This window comes from Larimichthys crocea, chromosome I (genome assembly GCF_000972845.2).
Source record: "Larimichthys crocea isolate SSNF chromosome I, L_crocea_2.0, whole genome shotgun sequence".
Classification (NCBI taxonomy): domain Eukaryota; kingdom Metazoa; phylum Chordata; class Actinopteri; family Sciaenidae; genus Larimichthys; species Larimichthys crocea.
The window spans coordinates 23,558,520-23,583,925 of NC_040011.1; the positions used below are offsets into that span (position 1 = coordinate 23,558,520).

The following is a 25,406-nucleotide window of genomic DNA, read 5'->3' on the forward strand; positions in this document are numbered from 1 at the left end:
TCGGTGTATGTACACTTATCATTATCTAAATTGTGTGTCTGAAATATATTGAAAAATTTTGCTTTTTTGCAATACAGGGCAACCCATGTGGCTATCTTCTCTTCAGTATTTGTAATGACTCATCCATCAGTGAGTAAAAGGTTTTTAATATTTTATAACATAGATAGATAGATAGATAGATAGATAGATAGATAGATAGATAGATAGATAGATAGATAGATAGATAGATAGATAGATAGATAGATAGATACTGCTTTAAAACTACATGTCACTGAAGCCAAATGGGGAGATTCGTCATGTTCAGTCTGCATGATGAGAGCTGGACCAGTGGCGTCATGGTGACGTCAAAAGTAGGTGGGGACAGAGAGAGAGAGAGAGAGCACTGATATAATTCAGTCCTCTGTGTTATCAGAGTGATAATAAAAACTGATCAACACACTGCATGTTGCGGTTTGTATCTCATGTTTCAAGCCGCACTGCCTCCGTCATAAGACAAACTACTGCTGCCGGCTGTCAGAGGCTCTGATGCGGGCAGCCAGCATTCTCTCTCTGGCCATCCTGAAGTGAATGAGGAGGACAGGGAGGGGTCCTTTGATATCAGGGCTACCTCCTCCTGGATGGAGTCCGGCTGTTTGCAGGCAGCGATGGCCATGGGAGATGTCTCGAAAAAAGCGTCAGCTCGGAACGTGGCGGTGGAGAGAAAAAACCTCATCACCGTCTGCAGGTCAGTTTATTGTCAGAGAGACTGTGTGTGATTAAGTGTCTGTGCCCTGATGTAAGTGATGGTTTTAAAGGACTAAGCGCATTTATTACAAGTGGACATGTGTGTGTGTGTGTGTGTGTTTTCTAAGAACAAATGTTTTTATTCTAACCTTACAATAAAATGCACATAACACACAGTTTGACATGCAGCCTTACGTCATCCTCATAATAAGTCCTTTTTATGAACTCTGTGCTGACAGTGGGCCTGTATACGGACACGGAGCCTCTGTGAGCATTAACGACCTTTACATTACAAATGTTTTATTGCATCAAATGCGCACAATCCGCAGACAGGCTGGCCTCTCTGTGTGAGTTTAGCCCTGTCATCTTTGTCAGTGCGATTTATTTTCTCCCCGTTGATGGTGTGGTTACTATGACGACAACCTTCCTGGGGCAAGGACTAGCTGGCACCCAAGGGACTTGGAGCAGGGAATCAGTTTAAGTCCTGTACATCAAGTCCTGATGGGACCTTGTTTGGTTTTTAGACGGAGGATTGCTTTTATGCCTTTATGTCTTTAAATACATACAGACATAAACATACAGTCTACATGCATGCATGGGAAATTAAACTTCCATGCTGTCTGTAGTTCAGTCTGAACTCTGTTTGTATGTAAGATATAAACAGCCAGCTAATTTAAAGCTGCTTTCATCAATATTCTTATAACAATGGATCAAATGATTGTCTGTAATGTGAATGTGGTTGCCAGTAGTGATGAATCACACACACAGTTACCACCTGACTCTGCAGGTTCTCTCAGCTCTGTGGAAAGTTTTAGCGCCTTTCAGCTCATTGTTTTGGTTTTTCCGACCTGCAGCGTTACTGTTTTGGTTCATTCTCACAGCTCTGATCAGCTAAAGACCACCAGCAAGCAGTTAGACGAATAAATTGGGATACCATTAGTACACTTCTATGTAGAACACTGTGTACACCATGTACTTCCTGGTGCAGCGTGCAAATTTCAGCAGGGCAGCGTTGTCTCAGTTAGAGCCGGCCGTTGTGCACTTACCGGAAATGACAATTGCACCATTTTACCACTTCTTCTTCTTTGCCAAATTGCAACCATGCTGCACATTTGACTGCAAAAACAACAATATAAACCATATGTACATTTATAAACATAAAAGTATTACATTTATATATTACGCTTCAGTATGCTGCATTTGTGTGAACACACGTATGTACTTTTCTGTAGAGTTAGCAACTAGCTAGTGAATGTAGTGTACCCTAACACCTGGCAGCTAAAGAGATTCCTCAGGAGATGGTAGAGACCAAAGTAAGAGCTAAAATAAGAACGGCTATTGGAACTACATTTGTGAGATGTCTAGAAGCATTTTCCCAAATTCAAGCTAATATTTATCTGCTGAATGTGTAAATTGGCAGATGTTTTCTAACAAGTTCATCATCTTAGAAGGTGATAAATGTTGATGTAAATAAACCTAAACCATGAATATATTGCAAAAACATCTTTTGTTTACTTTTCCAGACTTATTAAATTATTGTACAAGGAGATATGGGTATATATGGGTGTAATGATCAATTCAAATATATTAAGCTAATAAAGTGGTAATAAAATGTACATGGGTTTGAATTCAGATTTAATCTTGTCTTTTCATGCAAAGATTATGAATGTAAGCTTTCTTTTCTCTCCATCCATACAGATAAAGTACAGAGTAGACACCTTAATGAAATTTTGCCATAATGCTGCAGCCATTTACTCATAAGCACAGCAGCAGAGTCTTACTCTGGCTTCATGTCTGCTCTGTCTCTGAATATGCTGCTTTTTCAGATTCAAATTGATCATGTTTAGTTGGATTTTAAGTCTAAAGTGTTTAAATGTTTCATGGGTCTGTTTTAAGGCCACAGACTGGACATATGGACACTTCACATACACACATTCAAACATCTGCGCAGGTGAACAAGACTGCACCTCTGCTGAGCCACTGCTGAGCCTATCTGGGTCATGTCACATCCCTGCTATCTGTAATACAGTGAAAACACAGGGGATTGTGCTCACTTTGAGGATAGTCAGCCAATTATTGTCCAGTATCGGGCCACAGTCAGAACAGCTGAATGAGGCATTGTTGCCTTTGGAACAATGGGGAGTGAAATCACTTGCCTCAGTGGCCTGTGTTAGGATAAGCATTGTGTTATGGACACGCGCACATCACACTATAAAGTGCTCAGATATGTTATATCAGGCCACTGAAACTCAAACTCTGAGTCAGCAAAATATGACCAAAATCCATCAGAGATTCAGTCTCTCCTACTACAGAGGCCATGTCTACCAAGGTTTGTTTGGTCTGTACGGCCTTCACCACACAGCATCCGTGTCACTGGACAAACATCATTTGGCAGGTGTTCCTGCAGCAAATAGAAGTGCTGAATTATTTATTCTGTGGGAAAATATTTAGGAGTGGTCATTTCAGGAGAATGATGATGCTGCCTCAAAAAAAAACCTTACAACAGCATGGAGGTTTATAGGGTCTGTCAGTGAAAATACGATGACAGGCGGTCACCACAGTTGACATTAAATCATGCAGTCGTTTAAATATTTAGCCAGGGCAGCTTTTTAAAGATGGCCATGGTTGTCAATTGATGCACAACATTAAAATAACAGCTATGGATTGCCATAAATTTGGTACCCACACACATTCATGGTGCTCAGAGGATGACGCTTTTTGAAGTTTTAAGTGTCTCAATGAGTATTGTGTGGATTTTCATGGAATTGCTGGACATGAATGTTTCCTCGTGATGAACTGTAATCACCTCAGTGATCCTGTGACCTTTCATGTAGGTCATGTCACATTCTTGCTATTTGTATTACAGATAGGTGAACGGGGCCTTACAGATTAGGTTAGCATTGTCGCCTTACAGCAAGAAGGTTACTGGTTCAATCCCCGGCTGGGGCCTTTCTGCACGTTCTCACCGTGTCTGTGTGGGTTCTCTACGGGTACTTCCTCCCACGGTCCAAAGACATGCAGGTTTATAGATTAATTGGTGATTCTAAATTGCCTGTGAGTGTGAATGGTTGTTTGTCTCTATGTGTCAGCTCTGATATGAGCTGACGACTTGTCCAGGATGTACCCCTCCTCTCACACAATACCAGCTGGGACAGGCTATCCTGATGGGGATAAGCAGTTACAGAAAATGGATGGATGGAAGTCTACAGGAACATTAGACTGCATGTTGTGACTGTAAGCTGGTGAATGTATGAACATATGACATTTGGTGGTTACATTACTTTATAACTTAGACTGTTTTGTTACAGAACTAAAAATATTTTCTCCTGACTGTAACTCTGGTTCAAACTATTTATCACAGACATTTAGCTGTTTAAAAAATGTATTCATGTACTCAGAATGTACTTTATAGGCAAGAGCGATGTGCGTCACAAGCAGGCAGCCTCCAATGCATTATTACATCAGACTGGGATCATAAATTCAGGCTGTTCAATAACAAGTAAATTGAGTTGTTGGAGCTTCCTGAAAGCTCTCCATAAACGTCTTCCTCACAGTAAATGGGTGACATTAGACCCGAGTGTAGAAATGAGAGTCAGCTGGAAATGGATAGCAGGAAAATGTGATCGTGGGCAGGAATCAGCAAACAAAAATAAGAGATAAACATATTGTGTATTGGACATTGATTTTATCCATTTTACAGATTTTATTATCATTGACTTTGTTTAACTACATTCATTATGTTGGCAAAACACAATAGTCATGATTAGATTTCTCTGCATGTGATTTCTTTTTACCGAGTAGAGATTCCAAAGAGTTTAATTATAGTTTGATGTATGACGTGTTCCTCCTACCATAAACTGAAACAAAGAAAGCAGTAATCCATTAATCTGTTCACTGACTAATCTATTCCCTTGATGACTTTTTACTGGAAACTAAACTCTTTGTATAACATTGCTCTTCTTTCTCTCGCTCTCTTCTGCACTTAGGTTTTCAGTAAAGACGCTGTTAGAGAAATACACAGCAGAGCCCATCGATGATTCATCTGAGGAGTTCATCAATTTTGCAGCCATTCTTGAACACATCCTCAGCCACCGTTTTAAAGGTAACATAGCAGGTTTGAGATAGATTGCAAGTCAAAGAAATTCTTAAAACACTGAAAAATAAATCACATGAAAGCCAAAGAAAAAGCAGATTTTGTTTTGTTTGTGTTTGTCTTAACATTTTATGTATATATTAGTTCAGACTTCTTGAAATATAGTAGCGTAAATTGCTGTAGATGCAACACATAACAAATAAGTAATCTGCTGCATCAGTCTATTTTCAGTGGCTACAAGGTTGGTCAAACACAGTGGGTTTCCTCCATCAGCAGCACCTGCTCCTTGTTTTTGTGAAGTCTCTCACACTGTAGCTGCATCCATTGCCTGAGGAATCCACCTTCTGCTCACTGAAATACAAATACACATTATGCATGTTGACAGTTAAGTGCAATATATCTATATAGAAAATGCCTCCAACATTCATGTTACACTCTATTTTTAGGCACAAGCAGCTGGTTTGATGGCCAGAGGAGTTACTGGGACTACATTCGTCTGGCCTGTGCTAAAGTCCCCAACAGCTGCATCAGCAGCATTGAGAGCATGGAAAACATCAGCACCTCACGAGCCAAGGCAAGTCCTACATTCAGTTACAGCCGTGGGAAAACACCTATTTTAGAAAAATGGAACATCAAACTCTGAAAACTTACTTTATTCTTCTAGTTTGTGCTTGTTGGCTTCTTGACATGTCGACATGTTTTTGTTGAAGGCCTTCTTTGGATCGGCCTGATTTAAAACACCTGCCCTAGTTAGAATAAATGCTCATTGCATCACTGTTATCAGTGCTGTTCCCATTCTTTTTGTAATGATCATAGCCAAGCAAAAGTAAAACAAAGAAAATATGTAACTAAACTAAAGTTAGAGGGGTTTTTTTTTTGTGATCAAATGTTTATTTAACAAAAATACAAGTTACAACCAAAGGACAAGACTCATTAATTGACATTAGTAGAAAACAGTACAAAATTGACTGTAAAAATTAAATTACATTAACTTTGCACCTCATAGGTGCAAGCAAAATCAAACCAAACCAAAAAAAAAAGCACATAAAAATAATAAATAAATAAATAATTTTTTAAAAAAGGACCCCACCTGCCCCACCCCAACACCACCCTCACCCTGGTACGATCTCTTAAGTAACTAACATCCTATGGAGTGTATGACTATTACACACACGCGCGCACACATCCATACGGAGTGTATGACTATTACACACACGCGCGCACACATCCATACACACAGAGTCTCCCAACCAGACATCAAGTAAGGGAAGTGCCCATTGTCTGATGGTAAGAGAATGGGGAGGTTTCCATCTTAAGGTTTCCATCAACTTCGTGGCAGCCGGCCAATACAGTGCGCTTTGAGTTTAGTAATATTAACTTCTGACAAATCAGTTAGCAAAAGGACAGGTATAGTCACTGGTATGGTCACTGATAATAAATCAGAAAGCTTGGCTGCCACCTTAGACCAAAACTGTGAAACTGGAGGGCAATTCCACATCATATGCAAAAAAGTGCCAACGGCCTTCATAGAACATAGGCTACACAAAGGATCAGCTATCAACTTCATACAGTGGAGTTTGCGAGGGGTTAAATATGTCCTGTGTACATAATTAAAGTGGATCTGCTGATGGTCTGGGTTGCGGGAAGCCTCTCGCAGGAGTTTTTATGAATAGCAGACTTCAGTGTGTCCAACAATAATGTCAGTAAACAGCTGCACATGCTGTACATGAGCATGCTGAGTCATTCTTCACATTAAGTTACGTTCCTAACATCTGGTGACTCCATCAGGGGCGAGCCTGGATAAGAGTAGCCCTGATGGAGAAGAGGCTGTCTGAATACATCGCCACTGCTCTGAGGGACAGCAGAACGACCAGGTTAGAGGCCCCACACACTGAACTATCCTGCTTTACCATCCTATACTCAGTACCATGTTACCACCTGGTTGTATTTGTCTCTGTTCTTTAGGAGGTTGTATGCAGAAGGAGCCATCGTGTTAAGAGAGGAAGCCCAGGTTCTAACAGGGATGCTCATAGGTCTTGGAGCCATAGACTTTAGGTGAGGAGACTTTAATACTGTAACATTTCATGCATCAAACTGATCATCTTAGATAGGTTTGTATAGCATTTTGTCTTATTTCTGCGTTGTTTCTCTTCCATAGTTTTTGCCTGAAAGGGGAGGCCTTGGATGGGAAATCCTCTGCCGTGATTGACTACACACCATACTTGAAATTCACACAAAGGTATGTTCATTGACTCTGAGTAAAAAAAATTATACTTGGTATAATATCTCTATGTTTTATATCCTTGGAGATACCATGCTGTCATAATGCCACTTTAAACAGTTGCAGAAATTCCTCTTTGATAATAATAATTCACAAATCAATTATCATCATCATTTATTACTGTGCTGCACAAGATAGAAGTTGAATTGTTTTTCTTTTTTTCATAGCAGACATTTTGACTTGTCATAGTAAAAAAAAAAAAAAAGCGCAGGTGTTACTAATAACATTAACGATGCTGGGCTCTTGAAAAGAAATAATTTGGCTGCTTCTGCTGTAGCTATGATTACCAGAGTGATGACGATGATCGACAGAGTGTTGACAGCAGCACAAGCGATGACAGCATCCCCGAACACCCTTACATCCCCCTGGTCACTGACGAGGAGAGCTGGAGCACAAAATGTCGCAAGATGGAGCAGAGGTTCAAGATCGTCAATGCTCAGAAGGTGAGCCTCCATTTTGTTGTGTTTGACCAGGAATTATGTTTCGGTTTGACATTTTGGGACAAGGGCTCATTTGCTAAAAAAGCAAAAAAATTGAGAGTCACAGTTGCTGGTGCTATCAAAGAGTGTAAGTTACTCTTATATGATGAATATGTAAACGTTGAATGTTTTGTGCTTGCTGTTGCTGCATAGGGCTGAGGTAAAGTAGGCAGCCTCTAAACCACAGCATCACAGAATAATTTCTGTAATACAATGAGCATCACAGATGGATCATGTTTAATTTGAGTATCCGAGGGTGGATGATTCCTTTCGCTCAGTGTGGATGTGCGTTGTCAGGGTTACCTGGAGGAGCTTGTGCGCCTGCGTGAGTCCCAGCTGAAGAACACCGAAACTGAGAACAAAAGGCTAAAAGCCCGGCTGGAGGAGCTACAGAGCCACAGCCTGCAGGAGAAGAAGGACCTGGAGGCCATAGTCCTGGAGCTCCAGGAGCAACTGTAAGTGATAGAGACTCCAGGTTTCACTCATCATAAGCATTTCAGTTGGTTTAGTTGTAAGCGTTTGTCTGGATTTGATTACTTCTTAGTAATGTATTGTATCTTTATGTTTATCAGGACAAGCTTGATTCCATGTGACTCCAACCACCTGGCCAAAAACCTTTCAATCCCTTTGGTCAACCAGTGGCCGGCACTTCAGTCATACAACAACCAAGACGACGTCAAGCTATTCCGCAGGTTTGACTGAGTGTCTGTGCCTTGGCATAACTTAACTTACAATAGCACGAGTAATTTAACAGGTTTTTGTTTCTTCGTGGAAATAACACTGGCGAACAATTCTGTTGAGTTAGATTTTTATGCTGATTAAAACTAAAATTGTCATGCTGATTCCAAAATTACTCTAGCACGTCAAGATTTTTCTCCACAGCTTACCCTCCTCATAAGCAAAATTCCACTGATTAGCTGTAATAAGACTTGCCAGCTGATTACGATTGGACTCATCTACAGCTACGTGGTCACAATTGAGACAGTGTGGTGAGAGGTGTGTGCAGCTCCCAATAGGTCAATACTATCAATATCTGCAAACAGAAAGCCAGCATAGTAGGAATTAAGAGGATTTGTTCTGGCTTTTCTCTTAACCCTGTAACCATGGGCATACTGTTGTAAGTTTTGTTTCGTTTTATGCTGTTTTTGTAGTTTTCAAAGCTTGTAACTGTTCCATCTAGTGTTTTATTTCCTTTGTTGCAGATCATGTCTGCTCCTGCTACTTCTCGTCGTAAATGCCTAAACAACCCTGACTCCTTTTGCTATATTTATGGTAGTTTCACCATTTCAAGTCAGAGGGCAAACATCAGTGCATTTGTCCAACAAGCTTATTTTGCACATTTTAAAGTAAAAAGCAGTGTGTCGAGAGTTTACAGATGTGGACCAAAGAAACATGTGAAAAGTTGGCATCTGGTATCCACAGACTGTTACTTTTGTTTAGTGAAAAATCAGGATTCAGGATCAGGATTTAACAAGAAAAATAAAAGTAAAATAGAATATCCTAATCTACCGTCAGCTATAAAACCAATGCCTTATTCAGCTGAAATTCCAGTGCCAGTTTTCAAACAACTACCTCCTCTAGAAGATCTGAGTGATGTTGAAGAGCGCAGTGACAGCAATGATACAGATTTTGAATTTCACGAGGATTCAACAAACAAGCACATATCTGTTTTGAATTTCACGAGGATTCAACAAACAAGCACATATCTGTTGTATCTGTTAAGTACAGTATTTTTCATATTTTTTAAAGAAAAGTGGGATCCTATAGTTCAAAAACTTGACGTGATAGAGAAAAACTGAGATCAGTTTTGGATTCCACACCCAAAAATTAGTTATAAACAGCTGTCAGACCTAACTCAACAAAAATTGTGTTCCCCAGTGTAATTGAAGGAGAAACAGGCGTGCACACACTCTGCATTATATCATCAACAAGCAGTTATCATGGAGAGAATGATTTTGTGATAAGGAAGGATGTAGCCTGCAATATGGCAAATTCCTGCTTCTCTAAGTTATTTTAATTTTATGCACACAGCATGTGTGCTACTCATAGATATATTATGTTGCACATATGTGTGTACTGTAGATTGCATGCAAATGTAACTAAGTACATTGACCTAAATACTGTACATGAGTATAATTCTTAAGATACTTGTACTTCACTTTAATGTTGCATTTTATTTTTACTACATTTAGGAAGACAATATTTGTCAACAGTAGTCACTAGTTATTTGCAGATTCATATTATTATTGCAAAATACAAATCAACTAATAAATTATTATAATAGCATAATTATTATGCTATCATTATTGATTAAGCTACTCAGCACTATATAAAGTAGTTGAAAATAGCCCCACCTTTACCAGCTGCAGCTTGTGATATCATATCTGAAATTGGCCATTCTGCATAAGAAGCACTTTGACTTCTGATACTATAGTATGGGTATTTTTTATCCCAAAACTTACTTTTACTCAAGTAGGATTTTGAAGGTAGGACTTTTACTTGTAATACCTGTAACAGAATATTTTCACACTGTGATATTGTTACTTTTACATAAATTATTTGAGTACTTCTACAATTGTCTATATACAATATATTTGTGTTTTTCAGTCTTTGTTTGACACAAACAACAGTCTATATATAAAGTATGTGCAACTGGAATAATTATAGTGTTTAATTGTCATCATATGATATATATATTCTATTTTTAAAAAGATAATATGATGCAAATAATGGTAATTTGCATCACTGGTTAATCTGCGGATTAGTTTCTTAATTAATCAAGTTATTTTTCCCAGAGCAGAGTTGATGTGTTGACTTGTTTTGTGCAATAAAACCTAAAGATATTCAGAGTATTGTATTATATGACAAAAAAAAATCATCATAAAATAAAAATGAAAGGAATTGATTATCAAAATAGTTGCCTGTATATTTTCAGTGGATCCATTAATTGAATTATCGATTAATGGTTTCAGCATCTTCAAATGTCTATAATATTTCAGGTGGCATCTCCTGGGTCCATAACAACATTCTTTTGATTTAATAATCCACTTTACCATTAATTTAATAAATGGCAATTTTTCCGGCCTGTTTGGAGGAACTCTGCTTGTTTGTTGAACCGCTGTATTGTTCAGTCTATCCCTGAACTTCTGTTGACCTGTAGGAGGAGTTTCCCCAGCACAGAGCTGCTGTCAGTAGAGATCAGCCTGGATTCAGACTCCCAGAGGACAGAGGGGAAACAGAATGGAGGAGCCTGGTGCACAGGTGACATTTCACACAGTCACACACTCTACCACAGTGTTCTCGTCAGATAATAAGTGAGTAAACATACATGAACTGACATTTCCTCTGTATGTCTATCCCACCCACTCTTCCAGAAAAGGACTACACCCCTTCTATGATGGGCCTGTGTGGGTCCTTGGCCTCCCTCCCAAGCTGCAAGTCTCTGGCTAGCCTCAAGTCCAGCGAGTGCCTGGTTAACATCAGCACAGAGAACAGTCCTGCCCTCTCTCCCAGCTAGGGGGCACCAAAGAAACACTGCCAACCACTTAACAGACACTGAGACAATTCAACATGAATACAAAAAGACTACTTTTGGTAGGCGGACAAATGCTCTCTTTCGTGGCCCTTGCGTGAGTCCCTTTACCTTTACACTCTGAGCCCAGCTCTCTCTCAACTTACACCTTTTAAGCGAAAAAGTAGCCTTTCTGTCTGGGACTGTCCAACAAAGATACAGGAATAGCTGCTCTACTGCCTGGCGGCCTCCTTCAGTTTCACTGTCTTTAATTGTCTTGACATGATTAAGCCTCCTGAAATGCAAACAACTGGTTCAAGTTTGACGTCTCTTACGTCGCAAAGCTTGATTTTGTGCACTTACAGTCACGTGTCTGTACCGGTCACATTCATCAAAACTCACTGTAGGGTTGTTCGATATTGTCAAGTTGTCTGTGTCTTATCAGTCCGTCAGTGTATCTTATTCTGCCTCTTGCATAATACTGACAGTGCAGGACGGATGAGCTATTATAAACTTTTAGGGAACAGAAACAATGTTTTTGCCATATTATATTACACTATTAGAAGAGAGATAACAAAAGGGAGTCTTATAATGTGTTAACGAGTTAAAGTGGCCAGACTGTTTTATGATGAGGATTGTTTATGGATTACAGTAACAGATGCAGATTCATGATATTAGAGTGAATGACAGTTTAGGCCTTCTTCAATCATACAGTAGGTTAGATACAGATTTTAGGTGGTGACATGCAAGACTGTCAGGCTACCAAGGTTTGCAGAGCCATTACAATGTGAACATAAAAAAAAACAGACATATGTTGCATACAAATGCAGAGTGCATTGTGACTATGCAGAATGAATGTTTTCATTGTCTTTTTCGACAAACCTGGCTTGATATAGTAGTTTGAGCAGGAGAGAAATAGTGAATGTGCAACGTGCGTATGCGTGTCATTTAATTTTTCTTTCTTATGATCTGTTATTTTTATATTATAATTCATGTCATTACATACTTACTTCTATCATTTACCTTCATATAAATTGCAATCTCATGCAGCGTTGTTGAGAGTTGGGATATGTTGTGTTATTTAAAATTGCAATAAAACTGCCTTTTTTTGAAACATTAATGGATGTATATATTTTTATTTATTAATTTATTTTTTTGCTTGAGAATGCTAATGTCAATCAGTCCTCATCTTAAAGTGTAAATAAACCCTCAAACCACTTTTTTCAGATGGAAACCAGTGGCGGTGGCGTTTATCAATTCAGATCCATATTCCAACAGTTTAGTGCAAAATATTTAAATTCTACATGTGTTATAAATATGCATAGCTACCTCCCTCTACATGGCTATTGCCTTTGAATGTCGCTATTGGTTGATTTTGGCGGCAGATGATGTATGGTGGCTTTCTTCACCATCCAACCTCCGCCACCTCCACTTGTATTCTTGCCACACACAATGACAGTACAAAGAATGGACAAAACATGAGTGACGTCACCCGCAGGTTCCCGAAGCACCATTTTGAAGCCGAAAATATGTGACGCTGGCCTCTGCCATGTTGGATGTACTGCTTCATAGGCCTCCTAGATAATTTAAATATCAGCAAAGACGTGGACCTGAGGCAGGCCAAATGATGTCTGGGTTCACTAATAAGCCATCTGTACTTACCTGTCAATTCAAGTGGCCACACTGTTAATTAGGCATAACTTTAAGCCTTAATATAATTTGAATGGGTGAGTTTTTAAAAAATCATCCTCAGTACAGTTGTCATGAACGAAAAAAATGATCTATAGAGACCAAAACTGTTTTTTGAACCAGGCTGTAAACATGTTTATTTCTGCTGTGTGTGTACGTCAGACATTTTAATACAGGCGCTTATGGAGATTGGTTGCCTACAGCTTTTAGCACTTCCGCATTGGCTTAATTTCTCAGCCATGGAGGTTTCTGCTTGTTCACACTGAATGGTGGTCAGTCTGTCATTGGCAATAAAGCCACACCCCCTATAGTAACTGTCCTCTGCTGCATTTTTTAAATTTTCTTTGAAAGAGGGAGTTAGCAGACAGCAGAGGGTTTAGTTACACTTTAGATATCTCAGCAATAATTGAATGGATTGCCATAAAACTTTGTACATTATTGTTAAATAACACACTAAACTAAGATGGAAAACCTGCTAAACATCATGTCATCATGATGCCGTTAGCCTTTAGCTCAAAGCACTGCTGTGTCTGTAAATGCCTGACCGAGCACTCTCGGCCTTGCTCATGCACATATTGTGCATGACTTACTTCTGCATTTACATTCAGCTGTATCCTTTTTCTGCAAGTCATGTTAATTGCCTTCTGGCCACTCTGAAACTGCTGTGTCAATTTATTACAAACCTGAAATGAATGACAGGGCAAAATAAGATTTACTGACCTCAGCCATTTCATTTACTGTAGGTCCAAGAAATGCAACACGTGCTCCTTCCCCCTCTGCCCAGGCCACTTTTTGTTTTCATGTCTCCCCTTTGTAGTTTAACTTTGTAAAGCATGACATCGTCTCTCTTCAGATGGGTTTGAAATAGCCTCCGTGAGGTCATAGGTTAGGATCATTCATTCATTAACACAGACAAATACACAGAGCTAAACAAACAGCAGCTGATGGTCCTTTGGCAAACGTTGGAAATGCATTATGCAGGAGACACATTCCAGATCGACATACTGTCCAATTAAATGCTTAGCTGTGAAATGAATGGATACCGGATGGTTGTGAAAAGTTGGGTTTTCTAGCTTTGTCTTTGGCTGTTTTGTGAACGTGACATCAATTGTTGGGTGGAGTTGCAGTAGATAGATGACCAGGCTGCTGGCCACATGGTTCAGCACTTCACCCCTTCGTGATAAAGCACATTCACTCCCATCCTGGTGTGCCAGACACACGAACATGTTATCTAAGAATGGCCCGAGGTCTCGTGTACATAAGTGTAGATTTGGGGACAGCTTGGTTTTGAGTGAAGCGACACTGGGGGCCTTAGTGCTGGTCTAAGATCTGTCCCTAAAAGTGCATGCATGTTATCTCTACGCTTTACTTATGTCCTAACATTGGCACTCCCTTTTACACAGACTCAGGACATTTATCTCCCACAATGCACACTGTCTTACATACGCACCCATAACACCCAAAACCGCAGTCCACCCAGATGGTGCACACACACCCACCTTGGGTGACCTAATAGTATGATGAAATAATTAGCTAACAAATGATTGAATGAAGGTGATGACAAATGTATATTGTAGCTCCAAATTCACATTTATTTTACATGACAACCAACCATTCTGCAAATAATGCTCCAATGTTTTTAGAAATGTTGGCACAATTTTCAGACTTCTTCGGTATACAAGAAGAGGTTTCCATCAATTTTATAAGGTATGATGAAATCTATTATTCGGTGCACTCTAGAACCTTGCTTTGTACTTTGTGTGATCCATCACACTGAACATCAAGTCTGCATTCAATTTTGTCAAACCCCATTATTGGTATGAGGTAATGCACTGCAGACTTTTCTAATCAATCTGCTCTTATATTGCATCAACATACATCAACAATGTAACACTAACAAAAATGAATGTGGACTTGATGCTTGCTGGTGATGGATTACACAAATCAATCAAGTTTCACGAGTATGCATAGATATTTTTCATGCTGTACTAAAACCGATAGCCCAGTTTATGCCAGTTAAAGCAGGGAAAATATATACAAAAACTGGTTGTCAAACTATGGTACAAGTACGACTGGTGGTACTTGACTTTCCTGTAGTGGTTTAATGAAATAAAATAATTTAAAACGTATCAAACCATCTATAACATGTTGAATTAAATTAAACTATGGGATCCCTCAAATGTAATTTACAATAACTTTTGCATTTCCTGAAATATCAACCGGATACACAGACACGCTCATTCATATAGTGTGCACATACATCCGAACGTTACAATGTGATGTGAAGATATTAAGCAGAGGTTAAATGAATGCTTCAAAACCACTGAAATCATGGCTCCAAGCAAGAAACCGGTTCTGTTCAGCATTCATCAACAGTCAACACTCTTGAAAGACCTGGAGACTGAATCATTGGGGTGTTGTTGCTTTAACTGACACTGTTAAATTCATGGCTTGTATTGCACTTTTATTATTTTTCTTGATTGCTATGTGTTGACTGTCTTAGCCTGGCCTCCCTTGATTAAAGAAATACATAAATAATCATCTTCTTGGGAATAAGCCTCCTGCATGAACTGTTTGTAGCTGTAAGAAAAGAAAAGTTAAGACAAACACTGGTATGCATGATTTGTAGTTAGTAAACACAATGGTATGGCCCTTTAAAAACACGGGCAACAGGTCTGCACTTAAGAATGTAAGCTACTTTAACTTAAATCATTCATAAAGTTTTTTTAAAGCAGCTCATATATTTACAAAATGACGATTTCAGACTTAAAATGTCTGACATTTTGTTAATTTCAACACGAATTTAAAAGAAAGTTCAACATGAGATATGAATTGGGGGGTGGGCGGTGAGAGCAAGTTTCATTGTCCAGAAGTTTGACGGATTGATGGCGGATTGACCAATAGGATTCGAGTCAGGGGCTTCACCAACCAATCAGAAGTGAGCTCTGAAACTAAACCAGCCCTTTGACCAATCAGAAGTAAGCTCCGATGCTAGGCCAGCCCCCCCTCCGTATAATTAAATCCACACCAGCGTGGTGGTGGAAGTGTTTGCAGCCGAGGGGGGGAACCTAAACTGTGAGCAACCTCGCAACTTCTCTGGGCCAAACAACCAGAACCACCACGGTCCAAACCTCGAGAGAGAAAAAAACAAAACAAAAACATGAAAGTACACCTTATTGTTTTCTCAGAAGACGTAGGAGTTGAAGGTTAAAGTGACTTTTTGAAAGTGGAGCTGCTTCCTTGTTCGACAACGGGGTGAAAATATCTCAACATCCTCACAAAGAAACTTTGCTCTGGCTAGTTGGGCTGCTAACCCGCACACAAGCCTGAGAGAGAGAGAGGGAGAGAGAAAAGTATGATCACCGCCGAGGACTTGATCTGAAGCTGTCTCATCTCATCGAGCTAAGCTTTTTTTCTGGTAGCTGGAAATGTTTTTCTGAATGACTCAAGGCTGAATTTTGTAACGGTTTTGAGTAGTCATCATCACCAGTGGAGGAAGGGCTGCAGCTGGTAACGTTACTCCACCAGCCAGCCAGCACCACACAGCGCCCCTAGATCTCCACCAGGCAGCACATCCATTGCTTTTCCACTCCCCTCCCTCCCTCCTCCTCCTCCTCCTCCTCCTCTTTTCCCAGTAAGTTTAGGTGCTAAGTAGTCCCAGATTTGTTTGAAGATGTCCAACCGAAGTGGAGTTGGACAGATCCGGGGAGCCACTTTGGGTCCACAGCCCCTCAAGGCTACTATTCCCTATCAGCTGGCCAGCAAGCCTCGACCCAACCGGAGGGATGGAAAGTCAGGTATGAGCTCAAACACCTGCCAGACTGTGTGTGGATCAATGTGTGTTTTTAAAAACTTGATAGACAAAACGGGAAATGTGAACCACTTAAAACATGGTTTCACATCAGTTACACCCACATCACTAACTCATTCATTAGTTTTTAAACTTCATATATATATAAAACCTGGTAAAGATCCAGTGGTTTGAAAACATCTGTAGCAGCATCCAGTCATAAAACAGTAAAGTCAGTAAAGTTTTGATATTCATTCATTGTTAAATTATTTATTTTATTCTTTTAATATGTGCATTTATCTGTGGGTATACTATATGGGTGTATGACATCATACTGTCACTGAATTTTAAACGATAAAATCGACTTAATTTAAATAATATAACAGTAAAATATATAGAAATGTAAGCATACAGATCTACAACCCAGCAGTTATTACTACTATAAATCTGTTTATAGCTGCCACACATGCTTCTATTCATCTTGATTGATCTGGAAATACCATATCGATACATTAAATAGCAGAAAGTATAAAAATGCAGTACGCAGGGAGACATCTTTAAATTTCCACCTCTGAGCCTGTTTATTGAAACAGGAAATCTTCATGTTTCAGAGGCTATTAAAGCTCCACATGTTGTTAATGGTGACATAAAGTAGCTTAAAACTTGCCCCCTGTAACTGTATTACACTTTTTTAGACTAATGTAACATATTAGTGTATGATTTGTTTAGTTTGGTACTTTATACCAGTAATATTATGTGTCATTTCTGAGATTTAGGTGAAAATAATGATCTACAAAGCTACAATCTGATGCAAGTTAGTTAGATAAATAAATAAAAAACAGGATAATTTAATCTGTTGCTGCATGTTAAATAAAAAGTTGTCTGCGTCTGACAGCTGGAAAGGCCAAACCACATCAGCTGAGCTCTGGCATGAGGCGGACAATGTCTCTTGATGCCATCATCGGGCCGTACCTGCAGGGACACTGGCCGAAAGAACCAGAGGGCCAGAGCAGCCTGTCACGCAAGGACAAATCCACCCAGGTCAGCTCAGGATCAAGAATGTTCCCTAAGTGTGAACATGACTTTGGTGCATTTGAATCAGAGCTGTAGTTCATTTATTATTAGCAGAGTTTAGACTACTCTGCACTACTTTCTGTCGGGCTGGTGGGTTCGACTCGTAGTTTTCAGTTTCTGCAGATAAAGAAGTTGCTAGGAGACAGTTTGAGAGTGTGAGGGAGTGTCCAGTGCCTGCACAGCTATTACAGAGTGAGAACCACAGCCATGAGAACAGTCCCCGAAGTCAGCTGATGAGGCCGTTTTGGTTGCACCCATCCTCTCTGCTCTGTGTGTGCAGGCACTCGCCACTGCTCTCTGGTTGCCCACATCCTCCCCTTTCTTTTTTCTGTTTTTCAGTTTCTCCTGCTGTTTCGCTCTTCTGTAAGTCTGTGGGTGTGGATGGTGTGATGTGGCTGCAGATCAGCCTTTGAGCATGAAAAGCTGTGCTAAGTGTGCAACAATTGGTGAAATATGTGTGAAGTCCTGATGTAATATGTGACTTGAATGTAACAGTTAGATTTCACCATGATTACAAGGCAGTTTCTGACTTCAGTAATCTACGTGTATGCTTATTTATTAGTCATATGTGATCTAATTTGAAGTATACAACTTACACTTGCTTTCTTCATCCCCAGACTCCAGACTCATGGACAGATAAGTCCCAAAACAGGAGAAGTAGCAGCAGTCACAAACGCTCAGCATCATGGGGCAGCGCTGAAAATCTGCGAGAGGTGAATCTCTGCCTGTATTGCTCAACATGTATGGCTAAAAAAAAAAGAAACGGGCTTGCTAAACAGGATGTTTTTTGAATGTTTGTATGAAAAAGGGCAAGCTCTTGAAAAGGCCTGACTCAATTACTTGGACAGCATTGAGCAACAATGGAGATCAGATGATCTCATCTGCAATGAAACTTCCACTTTTTCATTAGGATCTCACTCCTCATCACATCGTTTATCAAAACTGTCCGAAAATCTACAGCTAAAAATGCATACAACACGCCTCCTGAGGAGACGTTCTTGTAGAGCGTGTGACATTTTCGAGTTTCAAGGACTTCCTTTGTGTGTGTGTGTGTGCCGGCTGATTGACTGACAATAACCTCTGTTCATTACAGATCGCTAAACTAAAACAACAGCTGCAGCAGCGCAACAAACCTGCAGTCTCAGGGGGGCATGACAAGGACCGCCAGCGTAGCTATCCTCAGGGGAGCTGCAGCTTAGGAACTACTCAGGTACCTTAGCATCATCACCACATACAAACACACCACACTGCCTTCCTTCATATAGATGTGTTTGTGTACGCTTTTTACAGACAAACTAAAACAAAGACAGGCGATGACGAGTGTAATGATCAGAGTGAGCTCTGCAGTGCAGCTCATTGCAGGAAGCGAATGAAATAAAACGCAGAAGCAACAGGAAGACCACTACATCATGTTGCTTCTGCTTTTCAGAAGGAAACGCGTAGTTCTGCTTTTCAGCACAGCTGGTCTGCACCGTCCGTGGTGCCACACTCCAGTGGGCTGAGGCGGTTTCAGACTTACTTTAGGCGTGGTGACATGATAAACATGATAAACCTGTCTAAAAAAGCAAACATTTGGTCCGCTCAAAGGTACTGAGTGATGCAGCCTAAATTCTTTATAACTTGTTTTTGTGTCCACAGACTCAGCCAATTCCCATCCCCCTCGCTCCCCTGTCTACACTGGTCCCTCGACTGCGCTGCAGCGTGGAAGGCCTCAATCAGGAGCTGGAAGGCATGTTCATCTGCCAGCCACCACATCTTCAGCACAGGGTAACCGTCTCCTCCACCCCCACACAGCACACACATGTGATCAGATTCAGGATTTTTAGAGACCCCTGAAAGGTAGTATTTAATATCACAGTGGCTGATGGATAAACACACGTGTCTTCTGTCTTATCAGCTCCTTGAGGTTCCAGACGGTCACCGGGCTCCCATCCCTCCGCAGAGCTGCAGCAGTGGATCTCAGAGTGACCCTGCCACCACACCACTGTCATCCTCTTCCTCCTCCTGCTCACCACCCAGCTCTCCTCCCACCTACATCTCCATCTCCCCACCCAACACTGAAGATGTACCTCTGGATCTGCACCAAGGTTAGTTCAAGTGTAATGTGTTCATTCACTGGGTTCCAATTTCTATCCACTGTTTGGAAATGTTTGACTGGAGGTCTGAGTAAATCATGTGCCTCAAAACACAGCTTTAAAAAATAGATTAATATATAGAAAGGAAGACCAAAAGTGAACTGGTGTGACATTCACACCTGCTGCAGCTACTCCAAATCAGAAAACCACCCTGACACAACCTGTATTCATAAACCCACATACATACGGTTCACTCAAATGTCGGCTATCATTATGATTAACGCTACAACAGGATGCTATCACAACTAAACAGGAGTTAATAGTTCAAAGCTCATTTGCAGTCATAGTCCAAAGTTCTGCAGCAGTCCCAGGCTGGAATTTCTTTTTTTTTTCAAGGCCCGGTCATGTAACAGTCAATATTGTGTCTTTGTCCTCATGTCTGTTATGTGTTTAAACACAGAGTTGCTGGGAATCGTGCTACTTTAACCCTGTTTAACACCACTTCCTTCATACAACTCTCTTACATCAGTCAGACACATAATTATCTGGAATGAAACACAAATTTTCTGAGCTACATTTTCTTCCTCACATGCCAAAATATCAGATATAATACCAGCATATCTGTGCTTTTGTTTTGCTTTTTTTGCTATACTTAATTAAAGGTAACTAATTTTCATAGCTTGACAGTCAAAGTTAAAGTGATTAAAATCTTTAATCACGTTTTCGTGTGCTTATATTTGATTGTGAAACTAAGCGTTTTACCACATACGAAAAAAGTATGTGGTAGTAGTTCATGTTGACGGTAATCTAACTGGACAGACTGCTACACTGTAGAGATCACACTTTCATAATTTGGTGTTACACAGACTGCATTCACACATTCTTAACAACCAAGAAGGAAACATTTGTTGCTTAGTAAGTGAAAATCTGAAAATACTTAGTTGTTGTGTGTACTAATACTTTAAGTAAATCACTCAAAATTAAACAAAAGATATTTGTTTTTGATACCGGTGACAAAATTCACGATGTTAATGCTCAAAACTCTGATCATATTGCCTGTTTTCAGGTGTGATAGACAGTGCAGAGATGTCCCTCCTGTCGCCGTTCTCCTCCCAGAGTGAGGCCGACCTCTCCCTGCCCCTGCTGCTGTCGTCCTCCCCAGGACCCAACAAAAGTTGCTGCTTCCAGAGGGAACCTCCAGAGGGCTGCGAAAAGGTCCGAGTCTGGGAGGAAACCAGGTACGTTTTTGTTATGCATCTGAACAGAACTGACAGTCTGCTTTAAACCACAGCTACAGTAATCATCGGGTTCAAGGAACTATAAAGAGAACTTCACTGGCTTTAGCATTGTACTCGTATATAATGTTGTCACACTCACAATGGACTGTTTATTCAAGAAAGTATGCAGCACAATCAGATATAATCTTTTTTTTTTATTCCATTCATTCTTTGTCCTTAACTAAACCTTTCACTATCCATGACCTGTAAACAGACTTTAATGTGTAAAAGTGGCGTTCCCCTTTTTAACTACATGAGTTACCTGTCTGTTTTATTTAGATGCCTTTCCTACCTGCTGCACTGAAAAATATCCAAATAGCTCTTTATGTTATGAACTAAGTGTTCAAAGTCAGTTTAACTGAACAAACGTAGTGCATCAGTTCTAAGTGATTCAGTGTGTGGATGCCCTCTGGTGGTGGGCATCAGTGTGTCTTCATACAATGACTTTATGAACACAACCAGGCATTTATTTGACGTCCTAGAACAAGTTTGGTGATGGTTAGACATTTAAAACCTCCTCTTTAAGTCTACCGACTTTTCTAAAGTTACAAAATGGTTTTGGTCAAGGTTAAGTAAAAAAATAAGGTTAGAATTACTAACAGAAATGGAGGAAATTAAAGGTATTCAGTTATGTGTTTATGTAAAGTGTGTCTGTTTTTAAGTTCTCCTTTTTTTACCCAACCTGTATATTACTTCTGCTACAGCTGCAATTATTTTTACTTTACTTTTTTTCCCCCCCTGAGACTACACATTGTAATATCTTGTTGTCTTATGTAGAATGAAGCCTGCCATACTAGTGCCTACATTTTAGTTTATTCGTATATGTTGAACATGTGTATAGATGTATTTGTTCAACAGCCCCTCTCCTTTATTTCTGTAGCACTCCAGACCAACTCAAGCCAGCCTTCATCTCCTCCTGCCCAGACCCCAACAAGGTAAACTTCACCCCCCATGGGGGCTCAGCCTTCTGCCCCGTCAGCCTCCTCAAGCCGTTGCTCCCCTCCATGGACCTGTTGTTCCGCAGCCTCTCCGTCTCTCCAGCAGGCAGTTGCTCGAGCCAGGGAACGAGCTCCTGCCAGGTAACGTCCTCTGGCAACCGGGCCGCTCCTCCAGATCCTCCTGCCACCGCTGCTGTGATGGGAGAAAGCTCAGGGGAGGGCCTCGCTTTCTAATCACAGCTGCAAAATAAAAAAAAAAAAAGCATAATGCAGATATTCCAGCGGTCTGGGACAGATTTGTTGGTGTCGCTTTATTTTAGGGAAGGTCCTCTCTTTTTCTATACAGGTGTAAAATAATCCTATGTTTAAAAAAAATAATAATATTGAAAAAAAAAAAAATATTTTACTCGTACGCAGTCCGATGGATGTGCTTTATGAGCTACTTGTTTTGGGTTTTCGGGCATTGACATTCCTTAATTAAGGCCATTAGTTTGGTTTTGTGATTTAATAATCCAAAGATATTTCTGGCCAAACACGAGTGTTAGGTTGTGTGATCAACCTCTCACTCATTCTCCTCTTAACTCTGTGTGAGATGGGATTTGTTGCATGACTGACCACCTCGCTCGCTGCACATTTTTGTTTCAGTTTCCCCAAAGAAACCACGACATATACTTATTTGTCTATACTGCTTTTTAAACTCTGACTGCAGTGTGTCATCTCTGGCCAAAATATTAGAAGTCTGGGTCAAGTTTAAAAACTCTTCTTGGATAATTTTTTTTTTTAAAGTATTCAAAGATATTTATCTACAATTCATCTTAAATGTTTTACATAACTTGACCCTGCACGTGTTGCTGGTGTACAAAGCATGACAAATCAGTTGGGTACTTTTTTATTTACCTGATTTAACAAAAAAAAACCCCACAATGAAATCACATTTTGATTATTGTAGACTGAAGGGAATTTTTCAGTTGTTGGACTTGGGTAGCATTAGTACCTAAAGGCTTCGGCTCACGCATTCCTGCTTTAAATATTGTACAGATTATTTTTGTTGTCATCTTGTTTACTTGCAAAAAAAAAAAAAAGTAACTTGTGCATGTTGATGGATTAAGAAAAACAACCTGTTATTCCTTGATGTTCTAGATGTGTGCTTAATGGTATGTTTATAGTTTTGAGGTTTCACAGCCTAGTTGACTACCTAACCAGTTTTAGTGGTGTAGATTTGTCATCCATAATGTTTCTCTAAAGATGTTTTTTTTTTCTTTCTGCCAAGCTGACAAGTTGATGTTCAAATAGTTTTATTTCTGGTAGACATGTTTGCACAAATTGAACTGCTACTTTTGAGTCGCAATTCTTATTTTTATATTCACTTTTGTACTTTAAGAGTAGTAATGTGTATTTTCTACATCTTTTTTCAATTACCTGCAACATAAGCTAAAAAAAAAATCCTGTTACTTTTAGTTTGTTCCGTCAGTATATTTGAGGCAGGTGTTACATGAGATACTGTATCGGGTGGATTTTTATGCACTTCCAGGAGAGGGTTTTCATATGGAGGAGAAGACGTTTCTTCCACACGTTCGTCCTGGGTTTATCGTCTCTGACAGGAGATTTGTTTATGTGTGTGCACATGGATAGAAAGTTAACTAGTCTGATTGTTTGACTTCAAGTTTTAGTATCCTGGTGAAATACATGGTGAAACATTGTCTTTTTTTCCCCCCAAATAAGCCTCAAATTCAATGTTTTCTGACTCTGTGTGGATGCTGTGGATGTGTTTATCTCAGGTTCTGTGTTCTGTCCACATAAATATATGATTCATAACATGTTGTCTTTGTGATTTATTAAACTGGTCTTAAGTCATAACTCTTAATGCTCTGGTCTGAATTTCTAATTGGTCTCATTTGAGTCAGTGTGAAGTCAGAACAAGGGTAAAAAAACACACACTATGCTTCTTCTTGCCACATTGTTACATGAACAGAATGGGTTTACATTGTGAAACTATAGTTTTCATTTTAAATAATTCCCTGTACAGTCAACTGTACATTTGTTTCTTCAGTTTGCCACCTTGATCTCTGGATAATTGCAACCAACCTTGTTTTACTATTTTTGTGGCATATAAACAAAATGGTTCATTAAGATTGTAATAATAATCAGAAGACAAAGGAAAACAAGTTGCAGCTATAGCTCCACATTATTACATGAACATAGTTTGCCATTTAAGACTGTGACTCCTCTGTTTTTACTATTTTAAATTGTTCTTGCAATAATATGGAGTTGCTTTTTTCTGGTATGTCAGATAGGATATTTGCCTTTGGGACATTTCACAGAAATCTTCAGTTATTTGGAAAGACAAACAAAACAAAGCATGGAAAAGGTGAAAACCATAAAGTTAACTGCTGGCTGAGTTAGTCCTGATGGAGCTGATATGTCACGACTGTAAATAGTGGCTCAGCACTTCTTATCTCTCCCTCAGGCTGATCAGATCGAGCTGCATTCTGTTTGCTGTAACAGTTTCCTTGAGAACCGTAACTGTCGCTGCGGCTTTCAGTTATATCACATGGTCTTCATCAGCAGATGACGAGTCATGGAACTATGTTAGCAGTCCTGCCTCTTTCACCTCCTGGTTAACATAAAAAACCTGAGGCGAGCTGAATGTCACCTGGTTGCTCAAACAAGGCATCTGCAATGACACACCTGTAAATGTAAAAAGTTCATGCTACAGTGATATTATATCATGAAAGTAGTTAATTGAAGCATGCAACAGTAATATCTTTATTTCAAACTATTTATTGAAACAACAGTGGTGGGTATACCACAACAAAAATATTTAATGTCTCAGTAACTTGTCACGTATCCTCGACCATCGATTACCTGCTGATGACACTCCGTGACACTCTAAGCTCAGTAGCAACTTCCCTTTGAGTATATCCCATTTGAGGCCTCGCGCTGGCCAGGTACTGTTGATTGATTGTTAGGTGTATGTGAATATAGTATATAGTATAGTATGTAGTATGTGAATAAATGTGAATAGCATGACGTAGAAGACGGTTTATATACAGTTGCCATTGAACCAGAACATTTAGTGCTCCATTCATGAATGAAACACTTGTTGTGATTTTTGTGGTTAATCACCTTGTTAGAAAACAGCATGTCATGCAATAAATACTGAAACATTGAACAGTTGGAAATTGGTCAAATTAAGTTCACCTGTAAAGGTTATAATGCATTTTAGGTGCTGTAAAATAGCTATATAGACCAAAACTGTTTTTTACCAGGCTGTAAACATGTTTATTTCTGCTGTGAAGTTGGACATTTTACCATGGGAGCGTATTTAGATTGACTTGTTCTGTAGCCAGCCTCAAGTGGACGTTTGAGGAACTGCAGGTTTTGGCACTTCTGCATTGGTTTCACTTCACAGCCACGGAGGTTGCCACTTGTTATATACTCATAAAGACACACGGATGAATATTAAAGTTGATTGC

General features: G+C 39.7%; 2 protein-coding genes across 2 annotated transcripts; both read left to right on the plus strand.

Annotated features, from left to right (window-relative positions):
• Positions 1-375: 375 nt before the first annotated feature.
• LOC104935464 (RUN domain-containing protein 3A) lies at positions 376-12,184 on the plus strand. Its single transcript, XM_027283337.1, has 11 exons — positions 376-724; positions 4,710-4,825; positions 5,263-5,390; positions 6,605-6,690; positions 6,782-6,871; positions 6,975-7,055; positions 7,375-7,540; positions 7,874-8,031; positions 8,149-8,268; positions 10,737-10,837; positions 10,951-12,184. Exons 1-11 carry the CDS (start codon positions 618-620, stop codon positions 11,091-11,093), a joined length of 1,296 nt encoding a protein of 431 aa, XP_027139138.1. The 5' UTR covers positions 376-617; the 3' UTR covers positions 11,094-12,184.
• Positions 12,185-15,804: 3,620 nt separating this feature from the next.
• LOC104935463 (protein FAM117A) lies at positions 15,805-23,745 on the plus strand. Its single transcript, XM_019270885.2, has 8 exons — positions 15,805-16,573; positions 17,462-17,607; positions 18,258-18,353; positions 18,734-18,850; positions 19,279-19,407; positions 19,538-19,727; positions 20,782-20,953; positions 21,873-23,745. The coding sequence occupies exons 1-8, from the start codon at positions 16,450-16,452 to the stop codon at positions 22,162-22,164; spliced, it is 1,266 nt and encodes a 421-aa protein (XP_019126430.2). The 5' UTR covers positions 15,805-16,449; the 3' UTR covers positions 22,165-23,745.
• Positions 23,746-25,406: the final 1,661 nt, after the last annotated feature.

Bases quoted from the DNA above. Each gene is read 5' to 3' on its own strand.
- LOC104935464 (XM_027283337.1), top strand. From the start codon at position 618: ATGGAGTCCGGCTGTTTGCAGGCAGCGATGGCCATGGGAGATGTCTCG. The intron at 725-4,709 runs GTCAGTTTATTG...TTCTGCACTTAG, and splicing joins AACCTCATCACCGTCTGCAG to GTTTTCAGTAAAGACGCTGT. The intron at 8,032-8,148 runs GTAAGTGATAGA...TATGTTTATCAG, and splicing joins CTGGAGCTCCAGGAGCAACT to GACAAGCTTGATTCCATGTG.
- LOC104935463 (XM_019270885.2), top strand. From the start codon at position 16,450: ATGTCCAACCGAAGTGGAGTTGGACAGATCCGGGGAGCCACTTTGGGT. The intron at 16,574-17,461 runs GTATGAGCTCAA...TGCGTCTGACAG, and splicing joins CCGGAGGGATGGAAAGTCAG to CTGGAAAGGCCAAACCACAT. The intron at 19,408-19,537 runs GTAACCGTCTCC...CTGTCTTATCAG, and splicing joins CACCACATCTTCAGCACAGG to CTCCTTGAGGTTCCAGACGG.